This window comes from Acanthaster planci, linkage group LG09 (genome assembly GCF_054643075.1).
Source record: "Acanthaster planci isolate LZ-2023a linkage group LG09, COTS_SCS, whole genome shotgun sequence".
NCBI lineage: Eukaryota > Metazoa > Echinodermata > Asteroidea > Valvatida > Acanthasteridae > Acanthaster > Acanthaster planci.
In genome coordinates, this window is record NC_141785.1 from 20,898,473 (window position 1) to 20,918,732 (window position 20,260).

Consider the following 20,260-nt stretch of genomic DNA (forward strand, 5'->3'; position numbering starts at 1 on the left):
CTTACCCACGTGACAACACTAACTACCCATTGACACTCGGCCACAACGAAGCGTGCAGCGCCCGCTGAGTTCACAAGGTCTAGGCTTGCCACAGGCGGGCACCGAGGCTCGTGTTCCCGCTCCCTTGTAGTCCATGCATGCCCAGCATCAATGCCCAATTGCCAATTGCCAATGAAAATTTGCCCATTTTTCATCTTGCGCTGTGTACGCACATAATTTTCTTGCATATTTCTAAGTTTTGTTTTTTGCAAGTCGTATTCAAAGCCCCTTTCTGAATGTAATGATATATCTAACACAGCCCCCTTCTAACTAAATCTTTTCCATAATTATAAAATAAAGCGACACAAGAAAAACACAAGATTCAAGTGTGATAAACCTTGAAACAGTTCTTGCACTTGAACACCAGTGTGCCTTGAAAGCGGTGTCGGTGAGGGAAGTTGTCATCAGCCGTCCATTGAATGGACAAAGTCTTGACCTTCTTCTTGGCAGGCCTCGCTCCCGAGTCTGGGTGCTGGGGTGCTGTGCACGTGTTCAGGGCCCAGCAAGGCCGTAAACAATGGCGTGCACACCATGTCAATGGCCTGTATTCATCACGCTCCGGGCCCACACAAAGTGCGTTGCGTAAGCCCTGACAGCGGAGTCAGCGACACTCCACGGAGATTACCCACGGTATTCAATCAAAGACAAAGGGGGTGTTCTGATGAATAAAATCCAATTTACTGGGTATCGTGGGGTCAACCAACTCTCCTAGTTACCCCAGATTTCCATTCAATGCAAAGCTCCCAGTAACTACAGGTGTACACTAAATAAAAGTTGCAGGTGTGGTATGCGGCTACCGCAGACATCCGGAAATTAGACTTTTCCAGGCGCGGCGTCTCCAGTCATCCGTCGCGAAGGAGTTAAGCAATTGCACGGCTTTAGCTGTAAAGAGAAGTGATACGTCATGAAAATATGGGAGGTATTCTCTGTTGATTTGCCCAAAGTACAGTAACTTACTGAGCTGTATTATTTCATTAGCAGCATGAAGTTGAGGTCATTTCATCATATGTCACCTTGTCCGTCCCCTACTTCAATTTGTCTCACAATCAACAGATGCTTCACGACTACAGTACTTTTTGAATATAGTAAAATAATACAATAATAACTTTTCTGTCACAGAGGAAAAAAGTGCCTTAAACATTAGGTGGATCTTAATTTTACAAACAAGAAGGCATCGGTACTGATTATGTGGCGTGAAGTTGAATGAAAAAAGCTTGTCTTTATGTCAGGTGTGGACAGATCGATATTGACCAGCTGATCTACCATGTGAGGCTGACCGTCAAACCTTTCTATCAACGACCCTTTGAGGTCATCTTAGACTGTACCAACTTTGGTCCTGATAATCGCTTCCGTCAGCAACACCTTCAGCACTGGCTGCTGTATGCTGAGCACATGTTTGAGAATCTCCACATGGTGTATATCTACAACGCTAACTCCTGGTTGAGAGATTACATCAAGCGTAATGAAAGGATACTTACTCCATTCAAGGTGCATTGATGGACTGATTTTACTCATTGTACAATTATCGCTTGATGACCAGTTTATCAGTTGTTCTGTGACCTATGTCGTAGAGTATATTACCAAGGCCATTTTCCAATACTCAACTTCGGCTCCGTCTCAGGCTTCAACTGTTTTTAACTAGCTGACGTTGAAGCTGTAAGTGCAGTAATTAGTTCAATAGTGCCACAAAACATCAAATAAGATGCAAGAGAGTCAGAAATTACAGTAATCCAATTTAATTTAAATGCTTCAGGCCCACTATCGGGGATTTTTTTGGGAACGAAGCCTGAGACAGAGCCCAAGTCGAGTATTGGAAAAGGGCCCAAGAATCGGTTCAGTTGTTTCTTCTTTGTTAATTTACCCTGGGCTTTGAGTACTACATTAGTAGTTGTAATTCTTGCTGTAGTCTGGTTCCCAGACCAAAAGGTTCTGACTACTCTGAGAGATCTTTATGTCCAGTAACTGTCACAGTCAAGGGTCAAAATTGGGAGGAATTATTTCCAGAATTTTATGAAAATGGCTGGTTCTGTCTGATTCTCATTCTCAAAATATGGAGGGCTTGGCGTTTCAATCCTAGCAGAATCTTTCTTTGTCCAAATGAGTTGATAGGTCTACACTCGCAACATAGGGTATTTTTTGAAAAAGATCGAACTCACTGCCACATTACCTGGATTATGTTGAATCCCAGGTGATAAGTCCCGCAAGGAAAAACCATGTTGTCTAAACCCCACCTATTTTACTGATTCTGCTAGGATTGAACTGCCAGGCCGTCCATATTTTGAGATTTGTATTGTAGGTCCTTGTAGTCAGCAAGCAGTTTGCAGCAGTATTGTATTATATATCTTTGTGATTCTAATTCTGTGGGTTTTGTCCTGACTAGTTTTCCCCTGGCTTTTTCTCACTCTAAAATTCCCTTTTTCCTCTCTCCTGTCAATCAAGACTAAAATTTTCTTACCAATGATCATCTTCAATAATAACATTTAACTATTTCTACAGTTTTGAAATACAAGAGCCAGGAATTATTATATTTTGATCTGATTTCCCTAGGGGACAAGGAAGCTTGTGTTCATTGAATCAATCAGCAAAGTGTCAGAGTTCATTGAACCTGAACAACAGCACTTTCCCAAGTCTACGCTGGCTTTTGATGAAGATCTCAAGGTATTCAGCAATGCACTCAAGCTATCTGAGACGCATAAAGACACCAAGGTGTCTATGAAGGTGGGTCATAGCTCATTGTTATTCATTCAGAACCCAGATTTATGAAGCGATTGCATATTGAACTATGTTGGTGGTGTTTCTTGTTTCGTTAGGTTGGCCAGTTTGCTGTGCAGGTGTCTTTTGTGGATAAGACCAAGATTCTTGGAATGCCTGTACTGCTCAACGACATCTACCACGCCTCTGAGATTGATGAGGTCAGTAAGACTCTTAGATTGTGACAAAAACTTGCCCAGTCTCTTCTGTAAGTCCATAAATCTCATCATGGATTAGAATATACCAGGGCACAGTTACTAGAAACTATCCTCAAGAATACTGTCAGAGGCATACATATATTTGTCTGACAATGCTATATTTCTGGCCAGTTTTGCTCACGTATTTCTTCAAATGGACCAGACATTAGTTTTAGAAGTTAAAATCCAATAAAGATAAAGCAATCCTGTTTCTTTTGTTCTTTTGTCACAGACGGCAAATAACATGACAAACGAGTGTAAGAAACAATTCGGTGGACAATTGGCCCAAACATCAGTAAATTTGGCTCATTCACCATGAAATCGCAAAATTAAAACATGTTGATCTAAAGGCCATTGTGGTGTAGTCAGATCTGGCTTGCTGTACACCACTCTGACCTTCATGTAAATAACCTCTGACCTCTTGGCCGTAGGTCACTCTGGTTGAAGAGAACACCTTCGCAATTACTCTTCAAGATGGACGGACATTGTCGTTCATGCACCAAGAATCAGAAGATGTCACCAAAGCCATTAATCACATCAAGACACGATGGAAGAGATCAAGACCGGTAAGTAGCTCTGTGTCTTGTCTCCTGATCCCACCAGCCTAAGTACTGCCGTGTTTTTATCCGGAGCTGTCTTTATTCCTTCAATATCCTCCAGTATGCTTTGAAGTCAGTGGCATATAACTTTCATAGGCCAATCCACAAAATTCCACATCCTTGTGGATTTTCAAGGTGGTTGGATAGTTAAGGTTTATGTTTCAGGGATTTAACTCAAACTATCTGGTAATTTAATTGAAATGTAATCAAATACTATTTGATTCTGAATGTAATTTTCAATTTTTGCTGTCAAAATTATAATGTTAATGTCTCAAAGGTTCCCAAACAGTTGGCGTATATTTTATGTGTGCAGCATGAATGAGTGTTAACCCCTTGACGATTGGAACTTTTTTCTGAAAGCCGACTCCGAGAATTCCAGCCTCGCTTAGCCACGAAAGCCACCTGCCAAACCGCAAATTCTCGGTTTGTGGCCCTGCGTGCTCTGCATGCTTTGAATTACACAGTGAAAAGGCTGATTGTTCGGTGGCATGCGGCTCTACTCACCCTTCCACATTCCCGTTGCCTCTTTTCAAAGTGGGGACTATTGTGAAGCTGGTGATTATGATGCAAATTCGGTCTTTTCATTTCTAGGCTACACACAAAGGCCAATCACCATATGTATAAGAGCCAGGGTCTGCCTTCTTTCACTGTGTTCGCTTTAGCGTGGGCCAAGAATAATAGCTGTAAAGTGGGCTGAGGATCTCAATTTTTACGGCAGCTTTTACCGTCATCCGTCGCGAAGGGGTTAACTGTTTCTAGACTTCGAAATTATCAGAAACTGGAGTTTCCAAAATAAACGTTTTTCCTGAATGAAGCACACTGATTAGAATTATTTTACCACTGAAGGCCAGTGTATGCTTCAAGGAGGTGTGAAAGGGAAGTGAATTTGATATCACAAAACATTTGCAGCAGAACTCATTTAAGTTTGAAATGTGTTGAACGTTTGCAGCACAAATATCTGACCTGATGTCACGATTTCATGTGCGCGTTTACTTTTGCACCAAATATGAAGTAGCTTATAGAAGTTATGCATTGCTGGCATCTCCATGGTGTCTCAGAGGCTAATTTTGTTGTTTTAATTTAGTTAAAACAAATGCACAGAAGGTTTACTCAAGCCCATCCCAATGACAACAAAGCTCTTGTAGTGGCATACCATACCAAGAGTGTTGACTCTGAACTGAAACACTATCTCATTGGTGGAAAAATGAGAGTATCTACTTTAATACTATCGCTGCGTTGTCTGTCTACCTGTAGCAACCAACCTAGAGACCAGACTGTATTTATAGATGAGACAATTTATGCATAATTGATGCATATGTTTCCCAGTTCACTCATGCCTGTGTCTGCCACTGGAGACATCATTGCCAGGTCATAAAGTTTGACGCTAATGTTATGGTGTAAGATTCATTATGAGCCCCATTTTTGACTTTTTACTGAAATGTTGTCTTTCTTTGCCAGGATTCTGAGACAGTTCATCCCAAGATTAGGCCCAAGGATGTCCCTGGTACCCTACTCAACATGGTGAGAATCATGACAAGACATCCCCACAGCTTTGGTTGAAATCTGACCTGTATACTTATGTTCTTGACCCCTGCCCAAAAGCAAAACAAAGAGCGCGCATAAAATAAGGGGTGACAGTAGAAATCTTTCCCAGTTTTTGGTTGTGAGGATTGAAGAATTTCTTCCTTAGTAATTGGCACAACTTTTCCCTTAATTGTTCCCAAGTACCATGACTTTGGTCTATGTTTGGCAATTTAAGTCATCGGTTGGTCAGTTTGTTTCTGTCTGAATTACTTTTAAAGTTTCAACATCTAAAAGCATAAATTTGATACGAAAATGTAGAGCCCTGTCACATTTGCCCCTTTGCTGTAGTTGATTCCTTTCAAGGAACAAAGTCTGTTGGTGAAGCCTGAAAGATTTTGGTGTTGAATATTTTTCATTACTGCTGTACCAGATGAACAAAAAGGCTTATGTAATTTTGTCTTCCGATGTGCTAATAGGCTTTGCTGAATCTTGGTAGCAATGACCCGTGTCTGAGATCAGCTGCCTATAACCTCCTGTGTGCCCTGACTACGACCTTTAACCTCAAAATTGAAGGTCAGCTATTGGAGACATCAGGCCTTTGCATACCAGCCAATAACACCATCTTCATTGTTTCCATCAGTCAAACACTGGCTGCAAACGAACCACATCTCACCTTGGAGGTAAAGAGATTGATTTCCATTTTCGAAAACTCAGACACCTTTAGAAAAGTGAAAATCTTCTCAAATTTTGTTTTTATGAGAGAAGGTTTGAAGCGGTGTTTTTTTAGAGTGAACCTTTTTCCGTTGACAGTTCCTTGAAGAATGCATCACCTGCTTCAGCAAGATCACCATTGAGCTGAAGCATTTGTGTCTGGAGTACATGACGCCATGGCTGCCGAACCTGACAAGGTCAGTCATATATTCACACAGGGGTTAATGGTTCAGTGCATGCACAAGCGAGGGTGCTATTCAGCCAGTTCAGTTTAGAGACATGAGGGTACGTAGGGCATGTGAGCCTCTCATGCTTTAAGATCATGCTTTAAATTACAATGAAATGGAGTGCATTTATGAAGAGAGCAGTTGCATCATTAGCAGTGAACAGGAAGGTTCACTCAATGTAGAGAGAGTGTTTGGCATTTAGTCTGCGCACAAGAACTCTATCACTTGTTGTAAAGAAAAGGGCTCAGCTAACTAGCCAATCCGTTTGACGCTGTGCTTAGAGTATTTCTGCACATTAGAAAACTGAATAACCCTCCGATCAGAAACGTGAAAAAAGAAAAAAACTGTGTTCAGCAATCGGCCCTCTGCTTGGTTGGCACACTGTTTTACTATATTTATTGAAGAATCTCTGCTTATTTAATAGTGAACCAGCCTTCATCAAGTGATCTTTTACTGAGACCAAGGGGGGCATTTGTGCATAGAATTCAACATTTATTGATAACTAACTCTATTTCTTGAAATAACCGTTTAATAATACAAAGGGATGGAAGTGCTTTTGACCGAACTGTGACTCATTGGAAAGCCTAGTTATGCTCACATATACTGAATTAACAGAGATTTTTGATTGGCAGGTTCTGCAAGCGATCAGACGAGGTGAAACGTTACAAACTGTCTGTGGTCCTAGACAAGCTGATCAATATGACCATTGATGAGAAGCAGATGTACCCATCCATACAGGCTAAAGTCTGGGGTAACATTGGACAGGTGGAAGATCTGATTGATTGCGTACTGGACAGCTTCATCAAGGTCTGTTGCTAGTGGAAATGTTTATGTCTCTGTCCATTTCAGCCATTTCGTTGCATGTGGAATTTTTGTTTCTGCTTTCTTGTGCATATTCATTGTTGATGGCCATTTTGACCTTTGTCCTCAGGTGACTGTTCAATTACAGACGGGTTTGACTGGAGGGGGTCAACCACGGACTGAGGTCATGGCAGACACAGCTGTAGCATTAGCATCTGCCAATGTCAAACTAGTCTCTGCTAAAGTCATTGATAGACTCTGCAAGGTAGGCTGTGGAACTGCTTGATATCAAGACTAACTCCACATTGGCTTGATTCCTTAATAAATGACTTTGTATGAAGTAGGAGAAGGAAAAGATAAGACAATTGTTCCAATTACCATTCTTCACGTTTTAATCCTGTGATAAACATCAGTTAGCAAGCAATAATTTGATCAGTCAAATCGAAGTGATGGAAAAAATGTTTCATCCTTGGCATTAAAGTATACTATTTTAATAGTCCTTCGGATGATGGTTAGTAAACGCTGTTATTAATGTTGGGTTATTTTTCATGGCATTATGAAATTAATGTTGATTTGAGTTTGAACTCCGTTGAATTGAGTTGCTTGTCAAAGAAATATATTTGCTCCATCTCTATTGATTCTGTTTAATTTGGATGCAACTTTGTTCAAGCCTGCTTCCAAGTACAGTTGTTGCCGTGGACAACTTGTATTACCTGACTGCCATTTCTTGGCGTTGTCTTATCTCTCATCCTCAGATTCTTGAGAAGACTTGTCTGTCTCCTACACCCACACTAGAGAAACATCTCATGTGGGATGATATTGTTATTCTGACCAGATATCTGCTCATGTTATCCTTCAATAATTGCCTCGATGGTGAGTCAGTGAAGTTGCTCACCTTTTGGGGTAACAGTCAAGACGAGACCTCTTCTTACAGTTCATTTTGTTGTCAGAAATCAAGGCGAAACACTCTGCTATTGAATAGGGAAGAACCAGCGTGTAAACCAAGACCTGTGTCTACTCCATTTGTTACACTACGCTGTCTGGTTCAAAAATGACATCATACTTTGTTCTGTATAAACAGCTTCCTGAGATTTTCATGGGTTTTCAGACTTTTCCAAATGTGTGTTTGTAATGATCCAGTCTCAAAAGGGCAAGGTATTTGAGAACAGAGAACCTTGTATGTCAGCTAGTGTATGGCCACAGTGACAAGGCCAATCTCAAATCACTTCCATTTTAAGTGTGAGCTGTTAAACTTCCAAACCGATTCAGTTCAATAGGTAACAATTGCCATTGAAATATTCTTGGTATACCAAGGTTTCATGTGCAAAGTGTTCAATGTTACAAGTTTGTTTCAATTTTGATATTCTGAGACCCATCTCAAGATGATTTGTTTCAACTGGTTTGATTGGATGATTTTGATTTGACAGTTGCCAATAACTTGCCTGCGTTGTTTCACATCATCCCATTGCTGATCTCTACGGGACCGTTACCTCTCCGAGCCTCTATCCACGGTCTAGTCATCAATATTCTACATTCCCTCAGGACTTGCTCACAACTCAAATTCAGCGGTAAATACCTCGGCAAATCTCCTAGTCTAGATCTCTTGACATTCATGTCACTGTTTATTAAGCTTACTTGTGAAGTACAAGTTTTCCACGGGGTAGCAAGTGGTCAAATTATTTGGTCACAATCCCTATGGAAGGGCACCTCTTGAAGTGTTGTTTGAAGTCTCATTTCTTTGAAACGGCACTCTGGGCATTTAGTAACATATACGTCTATTTGTAACTTTTCACCAACTTGTATTTTTATAAATTTGGTTTGTTTCTTTTTAAATGATATCACTTTCAACTAAAAATGTTTTCTTGTTTCTACAGAAGAGATAAAGAAAGTTCTTGACCTTGGTCTGACGGAGTTCTCCTTGCCCAAGTTCTACGGAATGTTTGGTATCAGTAAAGTTAAATCTGCAGCCGTCACAGCGTTCAGGTCCAGCTACCGTGAACGGCCACTGAGCCAAAACCTTGAAATCATGCCACTTAGCTCACTGGAGACAGTCACTGATGCGCTGCTGGAGATCATGGAGGTGAGAAGGGGGGAGGAGCATTCATTGGGAGGGGGGGAGTGTTTACTTTTAACGTGTTTGATGGGATATAGATGCTAATAGGATGCATTCTTCAGCTTTGGACTTCTGCCAACTTTGTGTTTTGAAGTCCCACTATAGTCAGCTTCTTCTTCCTTATTTTCTGAAACACTCCCCTAGAGTTTCTCCAGGACTGTCCTTCCACTTCTGAAGTGAATTGTTCTTCATGTAAATAGCCTCTCCATTATTTAGATCCTGCCTTTTTTTTTTTAAGGAAATCTTGCTATCATTACCAATGCTATTAATAGACAAATGCTTCTGACATCTGCTCAGTTGCCTGGCCTATTATGTGCTGTTTCAGATGCAATGATTATTTGTCTTTCTTTTGATGCTGATTGTAGACAGGATGAGGCAGGTTGCTCGGGTGGAGGTGAGTGGGTGGTGGTGAATGAATCAGGGTTTTTCTCTTTGCCATAACTCAAGAAACAAATCACAATTTGGATCTTTTTGGTTTACTATGGAAACAGCACTGACCATTCTCTGCCCCACTCTTCCTTGACAAGAACCAATTGAGAGCCAACTCATAAAGTTCTTCTCTGCTTTTCACTGCTCAGGCTTGCATGAGAGACATTCCTGACTGCCAGTGGCTGGCAGAATGGCACAAGCGCACAAGAGAGTAAGTCACTGGGGACTCATTCAATTTGTTTATGAGTTAGAGTATAGGTACCGTGACAAATCTAGTTAGAACGATTATGCAGCTAAATTTTAGTCAGACTGATGTAAGTTCACCATTTGGTTTTACCCTTCACCATCGTAGTGAAGCAACTTTATATTGTTCAGCCATGAAACTTTTTCTTGATTTGAGGTGATTGTTTTAACTTTGAAAACACAGTACAACGTTTCTCTTGGAGCTGCATGGTCGATGATTGTTCTTTGTTTCTCTAATGTCATCATTCGTAAACATTCAAATAAAGTGATGAGACTGTAAATTGATCTATTTATAAACAAAAAAAAACTGTTTTTTAAAGTTCCTTAACCCCAACCCTCAACACGCTTTGGTTGCTTTCTTTGATGAGAATGGAACCAACGACCTCTTGAATACTAGACCTCTAAACCCTGTGGTTGTGCGCTTGCTGAGGCCTTCTGGCATGTTCCCATTTCAACTGTGAACATTTCCTCATCCTGTAATGGTCCTCAGGTTTGCCTTCTGTGAGAACCCAGCTCTCCAGCCCCGCGCCATGGTCGTCTTTGGTTGCATCAGCAAGCAAGTTGATCCAGTACAGATTAAGCATCTATTGCACATGTTAGCCGTAGCTGTACATGCTGTCAAGGACTGGGAACCGCCTCAGCTCCCTAGTAGCTTACTATTGATTGAGTCTATCGTCATAGCGTTAACCAGACTACAACCCCTGCTACGGAAAGTAAGTGCAACATCAGACCATGTCAGAAAAAGATTCAGCAATTTCACATACCACACAGAAAGATTTACAAAATACTTTGAACACTGACGTTATTTTTTAAACCAGGGCTTCATATCTGCCTTAATGTCCAAACCAGTTGAAAATATCCCAGCCTTTGCCACACATAAACGCTAAAGCCCCATCAAAATTGAATCCTTCAAAATGCAGCATGTAGTTTGACCTTTAATACTTTAACCTCTGACCTTTAGAGTTCACCACTACACAAGCTTCTCTTCTGGGTAGCCATTGCTGTGCTTCAGCTCGATGAAGTGTCCCTCTATGCAGCTGGACTAGCGTTATTGGAACAGAATCTACACACGTTAGATGAGCAAGGTGTATTCAATGAAGTTGTAAGTGGCAAGTTTTTTCTCGCCAGAAGTACTCAGGAAAATGACCTGTTTGAGAAAGTTCCTTGTGTTGATCCAAATCCTTAAATTTCCAGCTTGAATGGCAAATGGAAGAATTGAAATTGTTGGCGGTAGGCATACTTGCAATGAGCTTAACCCAGTGTCAACTGAATCTGTAGACATTTTATTGAGACAATCAAGGTTTTTCTCTTCAGAAAGCATGCTAACTTCAGAAGCTGTACTGAAATGAACTTAGATTGCAACAATAGAAATCCTAATGTGTGTGTGCCAGTGTCTGTTTGTCCATCCCCTGAAGTTTGACTAGCAGTTGCATGTTTTTGTGCACTGCCGTCAGAGCAAGATTTCTGCTGAAGTCCAGTTTGTCTACCATTGGTTGCTTTTGCCTGGTTACCTATGCATTAATTTAAATATACCCTGGATACTGGGCAAATCAACAGTGGTTGACATATGACCACTAATCAAACTTGGCCTTTCTCACATTGTCCATTTGTCACATTTTCTGATATGCTTTATTTTGGGGGGAAAATTTCATTAATTAAGTACAAGGCTTCAGGTTGACAGAAATCCTTGATGCTTGAAACATTCCTGTCAATATGGTAGAGCCCTGAAGAGGTATTGATGGAGGTTCGTCGTCCCTTGGAAGAGTGGCATTTCAAGCAGATGGACCATGCTGTAGGCCTCAGCTTCAAATTCAACTTCAACTTTGCCCTGGTAGGACATCTTCTCAAAGGTATGACAAGGCTGTTAAAAGTGCTTCAATTACGTCTGACTCCTTCTAGATGGACTTGTTTGATCTTGTATACTTCCTGCATAGTGCATACACCCACTTAAAAAAAAACGTATGTCAGTTTGTATAGTTGAACTTCTGGGTTTAGTATGATGTGGAAGTTATGATAGTTAAAGACTTGAAGACTTAGGGAGTCTGTGTTGAATGGCAGTAGCTGGTGAGAAAAACTTTCTAGGAAAAGTACAAATATTGGTTGATCAAGGAGTGTATTCCGTTACAAAAACATTGAACTGGTTCATTTGGATGGATATTTTAAATTTTGTTTTGGTTGTTTCTTCCTGCTTAGGTTTTAGACACCCAAGCAACACCACAGTTTCTAGAACCATTCGCATACTGAATATGATGTTAGAAATTGTCTCCAAACATCGAAATGTGTAAGTCAAGTCCCTGACTCTTAGAATAAACCATGTACTGAATCCACAGTAATAGAGCGTTATGGAGGATCTTGATGACGCCTATCATGGGCATGGACTGTCAGTGTGTAAGGATTCCTTGTAATTTTTTGTTTACTTAAAAGTGGTACACGTTGCCTGTGATGTTGTTATTTACTTTAAATATTTAATGGTGTTGTATTACAATTGCCCCTTCTTGCAATTTTGCCGGTCTGCTTGTGATTCACTTTTATATAACCATTATTTTCCTTTGATATTCAGACGCTTTCAGATGACACTTTCTATTAAGTTGGAAAGTTTTGTATCAACCCTTATGGTAGTTTTCTTACTGTTTGCAGAGATATGTTTGATGTCAATGTAGAGAGTGTGTCCTATCTTGCCGCCCTCTTGCCCTTCTCTGAGGAAGTCCGCAGCCGATGTAGCATAAGACGTGGTTGCCAACACCTCAGCGAAACTGAATTGGAGCAGACTGTCTTTGTCAGCACCATTCAGATGCCCAAATCGCCCACCAAGAAGACTCGGTCACCTCAGAAGACTGTCGTGGCTAGCATCGCAGCCGCCAGTGCCATCAAGACCCAACGCAGTCTGGACTCGGCACTGCAGCGACAGCCAGCCGACAAGATGCAGCTGAAACCCTACAAAAGCTTGGATCTGTCTCATGGAGCCTTATCCATGCCGTCCTCAGCCTCAACGTCTTTATCTGCATCCTCCTCGTCCTCCAGACGAGCAGCCGAAGGAACTGATGCCTCAAGTGATCGTAGGGCCAGGACAGAACGGAAGCAAAGCAGTGGTAACATTGTCGTGCCTAGAGCGAGGAAAGAACGGAAAGTCTCCACACCTTCAGAGAATGTACTACTTGATGAGGAGGTGTTGACGGACCCATTAATACAAGCATTATTGCTTACTGTCATGGTAAGTTGTATCGTCACTCTTACAATAAGCTTGTTCATTGAAAAACTGTTGGTTAACGAACGGTTGATTCATTACCTACCTTTCATGACTATTCTCGTGAGCATCTCTGGAAGAATTGTTGAACCACTTGCCGCCAGGGACTCCAGTTTCAGACACCGTGTGTTTATATGCATGGCTGGAGTCTCCGAAATCGGACAAAGGGAACTGGGCCTTGTAACAAAAGTCCGTACTCGGAACAAAAGACCAGGCTGCTGGGCATTACTGACATTTTTTTCACTCTCAATAGTGGAGATTATCCAGCCCTGTTTTGAAACAGTGTACCAGGGCTTGGGGCATTTAGAGCGAGCGGATTACCACCGGAGACAAAAGCACTCCACCACTGCAGCAATGAGCCACACAGCACCGCTGCACGCTAATCTGGCCCCTATTGAAAAGACTTGGATTTGGACTCTTTTTACAAGGCTGCAGGCCTGGCTGAAATACTCGGGCATCAATAGATTTTGTCTGTCGGACTAGAGTGGCCACCAGACAGTCCTTCGTGTGGGTGTAAACGTCAATTAAATATGGTGATGAATTTTTAAAGAATTTTGAAAACTGAAAATCTTGAAAAAGTCCTGACTACATGCACTGCATTTTCAAACCGCCTGGCAGCAAGTGGTTAAACAACCGTGTTTACTTGAAAACAGCATGTAGATACCAACAGTCCTAACGCAGCATTACTGTAACTACGGTAACAACCATAAGCTTAGAGGAAGGATTGCGTTTGATAACAAAGCTGACTTGTTGCTTTGGTTGTCATTTCAGGCTACCTTGGTGCGTAATTTGAATGAAGCCGAAGCAGGTATTCTGTATGAGTATCTAGCAGAAGCAAGCCAAGTATTCCCACAAGTGTTCCCCATTGTGTAAGTGCAATGCAAGGCCATGTCCCATGCTTAGGGCTAGGTCTGGATCTTCACTGGTAGCAAATATGTTTGATGAAACATGTAGCCGTAGTTCTGGAAACCTAAAGCTGAAAACTGGCCTGGCGCATTCTGCGTGATTTTCTTGTGCAACACAGAATCTAGTATCACAGAGCCTTTAAGCATGGAAATATACATGTATCTGCTCAGCACAAACTGGTTACCAGCCAAATTGTCATAGACTGTGTGTTTCTTGGCTACTGGTTCTCGTCCGATTCTTGCTAAGCACAAAAATGTATGCTTTGTGCCCTGCCTCAGCCATCAGAAGTACGTCAGAGAGCATCATCAACAGCTTCTTTCGATTGTGTCATTTCTGGGAACAAAGTCACCTTCCCTAGGATCTGGTTATTGAATTCTTGAGGTAACCTAATGAACACCATACACACTACCAAGCTAGAAATTCTTTATACTCATTCTCAAAACTAGCTTATGTAGCTTTTTGTACTTCTGCGTAGAAACCATGTACCACCAAGTTTATGGGGTTGAAAAGCCCATAAAATACCTGTTCAGCAAATCTTGTTTACCAGCCAAATCAGTGTGGAATGCGTATTGCACGTAACTGGTTCCCAGCTAGTTTTCACCCTGCACAGGAATATGGTTGTCAGAATGTTCACTTCGTTTACAATTCCTTTCAGGCATGTGTTGTTGGACTCCAAGATTGTCAGCATTCTCAAGAGTTGTCATAACCAAAGCACACTGAGTGCCGTACAGAGCATTGTTCAGAATACCTTAGCTAGCGAGGAGATGGCTCAACAACATACTACATACCTGCAAGGTATCGGCTTTGGTGGGCTCTGGAGATTCTCCAGTCAATTCTCACAGGTAAGAGTGACTTCAAGAATCCTGGTCTCAAACGCCATTGTAGGTATTGTTTCTCAAAACTTGGCTCAATTCTCTGAAATGCTCCAGTTGAACATTGTACTATTAACTTCCAAGTGATATCAAGTTAAGTGAGTGACTAGAATTAATGAGTGTACTCCCTTCATCTGATACATCTTTTTTGTGCTTTGCAAATTCAAGGTTTGCCTTTTGCTTCATACCTTGTGCACCATCATTATTCATGACTTCATTTTTTTCATATTGGGACTACTCATGACTGAGTTCTTTTACCTTTGTTGTGCTCATCACATTTGCATACTTGTAACTTCCTTTTCCATTAAACCTAATGTATATTCATGACGTCCTTCCTCTGACCTTTGTGCAGAAGGCTCAAATCCGAGCCAATGCTGAACTCTTTGTTAAGCTGATTGGCGCCCTCATTGGCCAGACTCAGCAAGGTGTTGAAGATGAGGCTAGTAGCAACAACTTGAGTCTCCATCATCCCCTTCTGACCACATCCAACCTGTCCAGTTCTATGTCATCTTTGTCTGTGATGAGCACGAGCAGTACACCAGCCGATGGTGAGTGCAATGAGTCCCTACTGAGTGTGCCCAGTGTCGGCCGGCTGCGCCATAGTTCAGCCAATCAGGTGCCAAAGAATCGGAGTGTGGGAAGTCTGAAGCGAAACAGCTCTAAGAATTCCAACGGGAGGTAACACAGGGCATGGCAGATGGGCGTGTCTAAGGTAGGATGCATGGGTGCTTTAGATTGTAATGAAGATCTGTATAAGACAGAAAAACTGTACCTTAGAATTTGAAATGAGAGGGCAGAGTATGATGTTATTCATCGGGGGGGGGTTGCTTCAAGTGTTACTGAAGCTTTTATAAACATGCTTTGAGCTATCTCCATTCAAAATTTATTCCAGTTTAGGAAAATGTGAAAACAATAAATTGCATAATTTGCATAACATGTTCTAGGATAAGGGGGTATTGGTTTACGATATCCAAAGCCTTAGCTAGAACACTTCACAAGCTGATTGGGAGAGGGAGGCAGGCTGCAGGATGTCTCTTGATTCGTCTGAAAGCCTTAGGCACTGCACAAGACTTGCCCTTGGGGAGATAAGTTGAAATACACAGGGCTCAAGTCATCAGTTTCAGTTTTTGCTCCTGTTAGAAGATGTTTACTTCATAAGTCAGAAAACTGCTTGGCACTGAGTTATTTGAGTTGTGGAAAAAATGGAAATCACTTCCCTAAAGGATGTGTGCAGCGCCCCGAAACAAGATTAGTTTTCAAGTTGATTTTGAGTGTTTGCTTTTCCTTTGGGATTTGTTAGGGTCAGTCTTACGCAGTGCATTTGGAATTAGATATGACCTTGTCTTCTGTTTGTTGAAGGTAATGAAAGGTCCAACATGTTGTGGTTCAGTAGCTTCTTCAATCCAGTAATTGGCGCCCAATTCGGTTGCTACTTCAGATTTCCAAGATTAATATTGGCTCTCTGACTCGACCTGTGACAGACATGTGGATGTTTTACAGTGTATATATATATATGTATCATGGCCATTGACACAATGACAGAAAGGAAAAGGTAACAGAATCCAACGTTTTGATGTAAAATGTAGAAGGGACGTGTATTTTTTCTCATTAATATATTATGACCGCGTTGTTCCATTTGTCATGACAGTGTAAAATGGTTGACATCTGGCTGTGTTTGTTAGTGTTTCTGTGGTATTGAAAGTGCAATATATATCAAATTTAAGTGTAAATTGTTCAATAAAATTACGCCCTTGTATTTCCTATTTGTTCAATAAAATTACGCCCTTGTATTTCCTATTTGATACTGTTTTCTTCAGCCCCAGAATCGTTTTGTTTTTATCACTGTTCATGACATTTTGATCACAACCTTTCAAGATGCCTTGAGAATATCCCCTTTGGAAAGATTAATTTACAAAGTATGAGCCCAGTCCCTGTGCATGTGTAGGTCACGGTTGGATTCATTTGAGTAAGCATAGAAAGTTTTTCTTAGCAAAGATTGGTTGCCAGCCCTGAGTTACATAAGTCTGATGTACTTGGAACTGGTTTCAAGCTCAAAATGAAAAGATTCTAAGCATTTTGCCCCTTTTCGGCAGCATCAAATAATCCGCCTTGAGCCGAAGCACCCTCTCATCGGTTGAAAAGAGCCATGTTTGTGGCGTGTTAATTTTATTAGTAGCGACACGACCGTAACGTGCATTTCATAGTGGTTTGAACCAGCGAAGTGCAGTTCGCATCAAAGGAGCCACTGTTTCTAGGAAAATAGCACCCTCTTTTGGTTCAGCTCGGGGCTTCTTATACATTGGCAGTTATTTGCAAAGCACCCATTGACACAAAAAAAGGTTTTTCCTGAGTTTTTATGATGGTCCTAATCCTTGAAGTCAGAGATTTTCAATTGCACAAAATATTGTGTGCTTGTATTTGGGCATCGGGGTTTGTAGCTGTCATTCATTCAGTCTCTGGTCCAGTGGATTTCACACAGTGATAGGGTGTGTCTTAATCTTCATTCGTAGTAAACTCCACCCACATTCAGGGACACCATAGCTCTATTATTTTTTAATTTACGTTATAAGTTTATACTGCACATTGTCATTTGAAATAGATGGGAATTTTACACCGTTTTGGTAGCAGGCAGCCCATCCATGTAGATTTAAAAGGTGTCATAATATTTTGTATCCAGTGCTCGGAGGTTGTAAGCTGCTTCTGGCCGTGAAGGTATGTGACATGATGTAATACATTCTCATTTTCCCTTTTTTTCAATGTTAATACCAATTCATACTTTTTTTTTCAAGATCATGTTTTGACTGGTTTAGATGTTATCATACCTTTTTCTCTTCAATATAAATATTGAATGTTTCCAACTACCTTGTACATCACGGAAAGAATTTCCGGTGTCGTAGGTGCGTGAGAAGTTGTCTCATTCTTGTAATGTTTATGTGAGTAAACTACACGCTAATGAAATATAAATAAAAGAAATGTCTAGCTCTTGTATATGTTTGTAATCTATGTATAATCTTATGTCTATACCTGTATATTAGGTGTAACATCTTCGGCTCCAATGCGTTGTAAGACTCTTTTTTGCGAGGGACGGAAGCGTTTGTATTACAGTGGAGATCAATCAAATCTTTATAGTGGACAGATGATATGTGTGGCTGCTATTGGTTTTTGTTTATTTTGCTTCTGCCCTTGTGGAAAGTTTCCCTTGTCGATTGTAATATTCTGTTTCAGTGTTTACTCCCCTCCCCCCAAAAGTCTGCAGGCTATTTAACAAGAAGTCTGCTCAAATCCATCAATTCCAAGGTCCGTATGGCTCTATGTGTTGTGTTTCAGGACATGAAATCTCACATGAAAATGTGGAAGGCCTAGCTGGGACCTACAATCCTAAACTAAACAGAATCGTGCTATTCAGCCGTTGGGACTTGTTGAGGAAAGGTGTTTTCCAAATATACAAACCTTTAATCTGGTCTTCATTTTAGCAATCTATTAGACTTTAGTATCAACCAACTCCTTTATCAGATGCAAACTGGTTTTCATCGAACCCTATGCTTAGTCTATAGCCAAGGTTCGATAAGAGACGAGTGTATCTCATGTGCAAGTTGTCGCTGCGACAGTGAGTGAATCAAATTGCGCGTTAGTCTTCTTTCAAGCAGTATGCATACCTCGCGTAGATTTCTGGGACCTTGCCGCGATCTCTTTGACTAAAGGCTAACCCAAGTTCTACAATCTAATTGACTCACAAGTTCTCATAAGGAGCCTTAGCGCTATGTTCGATCATGTCATGTACATGTATTTAATGTTGGGGATGTAGGCAAATACATGTATCGTACATGTATTATGGAATGGCTCTGCCCACACAAAAGTTTCTCCCAACAACGGAGTTACGGTTACCAGACAAAAGAATATTGTTTAGGATTGATTTTCTGCCGATTCTGCTCAGCGTCTTATAGGGTTAATCTTCTGCTTAGAACTTAAAATATGTCCTGGTGCAAATCCCACTTTGCATAGAAAACAGATGCACCGGATATTCATAACGTTTTACAGCGCAGTCATATCCGTTCATTATGTACATTTGTTTCTTGGTTTCTCCGAAATATCCCCGTTTAGTAGACATTTTCGTATGACGAAGTTGGTTCAGATAGAAAGGTTGCTGTTGTATTAGCAGGAACGGAACGACAGTACGTTGATTAGAACATGAAAAAGAAACAATTGAACCAAGTGCTAATAATGGTCAGTGTGTTACCCCATTTAATCCGATTTCTTTCCCCTCAACCCGACAACCATCAGACGTGTCTTTTCTTGGCCGTATTCGTCCCAGCGTAGGCAATCGGTACACTGGTTTATTCGTCTTCAATTTCCAATCAAACCACAACGGGTGTCGTGAAGGAACTATCTATTCCCAGCTATGTTGCTCTGAAGATTAAGTGACTTTTGAAGGAAGTAACTCAACCATGATTTGACAAAATTTGGAATTAATCATGATAAAAAACTTTCATTATGCCAGAGGTAGTTTGACTGTATCTGCCCAGCTGTGATTTGTGACAAAATTAAATTTGATTATTGGATTTTTGCATTTGATTTTCTGTAGAGCAAAGCTTATGTTGGGTTGTAACATATATTGCGGACGGTTTTCTGCATTGTCATGTTTTGTTTTGATTGTGATTATAAATGTTCCTCATAGACCGACTTCAACTCCAAAGATAGCAGGGCATGTAATGTTCATGTAATGGGTTGCATTGTGGTAAGTTTTTGTTTTCCAAGGCACGTCATACACCTGTCAGTAATTGAAAAAAAGAGCCATCGACTGACGTATCAAAGTTGACACGCGACAGCATAATAAGAAATGACGGTATTGGTAAATCTACGTGCTAAATGAATTCTGTACCCCTCAACGTTGAAATCATTGTACTTATATTATGCACCATATTGTATTTTTGTAAAAGAAATCCGGTTGACTATAAATAGCATTTAATGAGCTTAAATAAAGTGGAATATTATACGAAATATACTTTGCCTGTCGAATTTTTGGTTAATATCTGAGTTCTTGTTACCGACAAAAAAGCGGGGTCTTGAAAGTAAGCAGGTGTTTAGTTGGATTTTTGTCATAAGAAGATGAAGGAATGTCAAATTTAAAGGGGAGACATAGATGTCCTGGTTGGGGTCGTTAGGGTGTGATTTGCCTTCCATATCACAGGTCTAATGAAATCTGAAACATGCCCCTTGTACCATCCTGACGTGGCCATGGCGCACGCGGGATCAGGGTTGTGGATCCAAAACCATGGCATTATTGTGGCCTACAACACAACGGGCCAAAACGAACCGTAGACAACTCCAATTTACTATCTGCACAAAGACAGGATGAGACGGATAAGCAAAATACCTTAACCAAATTAAGATAATCACGACCATAAGGGATCCTGTCGAGCGAGCTTTCACTTTACAACTTCAAGAGACTTGGTAAAAAGAAGCCTGGCATCCTCTTACTTTAAGAAGGTTGTCTTGTCCGAAAATGGCAGCATGTAACAGTGACTTGTAGAAGTATATCGCCTGGTCAGAGAGCCCATCTATTGGCCAGTGACGGATTTATTACCCACGAGAGGTGCCTCGCAA

At 41.0% G+C, this 20,260-nt stretch overlaps 1 protein-coding gene across 2 annotated transcripts in view; it reads left to right on the top strand.

Moving 5' to 3' along the window:
* LOC110985396 (neurofibromin-like) overlaps window positions 1-19,658 on the top strand; it is a 55,453-nt gene extending 35,795 nt beyond the window's left edge. For both annotated transcript variants that reach the window (XM_022246387.2, XM_022246388.2), the window contains exons 36-56: window positions 1,269-1,527; window positions 2,587-2,757; window positions 2,850-2,951; window positions 3,419-3,553; window positions 5,045-5,107; window positions 5,587-5,790; window positions 5,921-6,018; window positions 6,681-6,855; window positions 6,980-7,114; window positions 7,605-7,722; window positions 8,277-8,417; window positions 8,724-8,929; window positions 9,541-9,602; window positions 10,125-10,347; window positions 10,596-10,736; window positions 11,355-11,484; window positions 11,828-11,915; window positions 12,272-12,845; window positions 13,650-13,747; window positions 14,440-14,626; window positions 15,009-19,658. In XM_022246387.2, the coding sequence (XP_022102079.1) occupies window positions 1,269-1,527; window positions 2,587-2,757; window positions 2,850-2,951; window positions 3,419-3,553; window positions 5,045-5,107; window positions 5,587-5,790; window positions 5,921-6,018; window positions 6,681-6,855; window positions 6,980-7,114; window positions 7,605-7,722; window positions 8,277-8,417; window positions 8,724-8,929; window positions 9,541-9,602; window positions 10,125-10,347; window positions 10,596-10,736; window positions 11,355-11,484; window positions 11,828-11,915; window positions 12,272-12,845; window positions 13,650-13,747; window positions 14,440-14,626; window positions 15,009-15,338 (3,640 nt within the window). In that variant the 3' untranslated portion in view covers window positions 15,339-19,658. The remainder of the gene's footprint in view (window positions 1-1,268; window positions 1,528-2,586; window positions 2,758-2,849; window positions 2,952-3,418; window positions 3,554-5,044; window positions 5,108-5,586; window positions 5,791-5,920; window positions 6,019-6,680; window positions 6,856-6,979; window positions 7,115-7,604; window positions 7,723-8,276; window positions 8,418-8,723; window positions 8,930-9,540; window positions 9,603-10,124; window positions 10,348-10,595; window positions 10,737-11,354; window positions 11,485-11,827; window positions 11,916-12,271; window positions 12,846-13,649; window positions 13,748-14,439; window positions 14,627-15,008) is intronic.
* The last annotated feature ends 602 nt before the right edge of the window (window positions 19,659-20,260 follow it).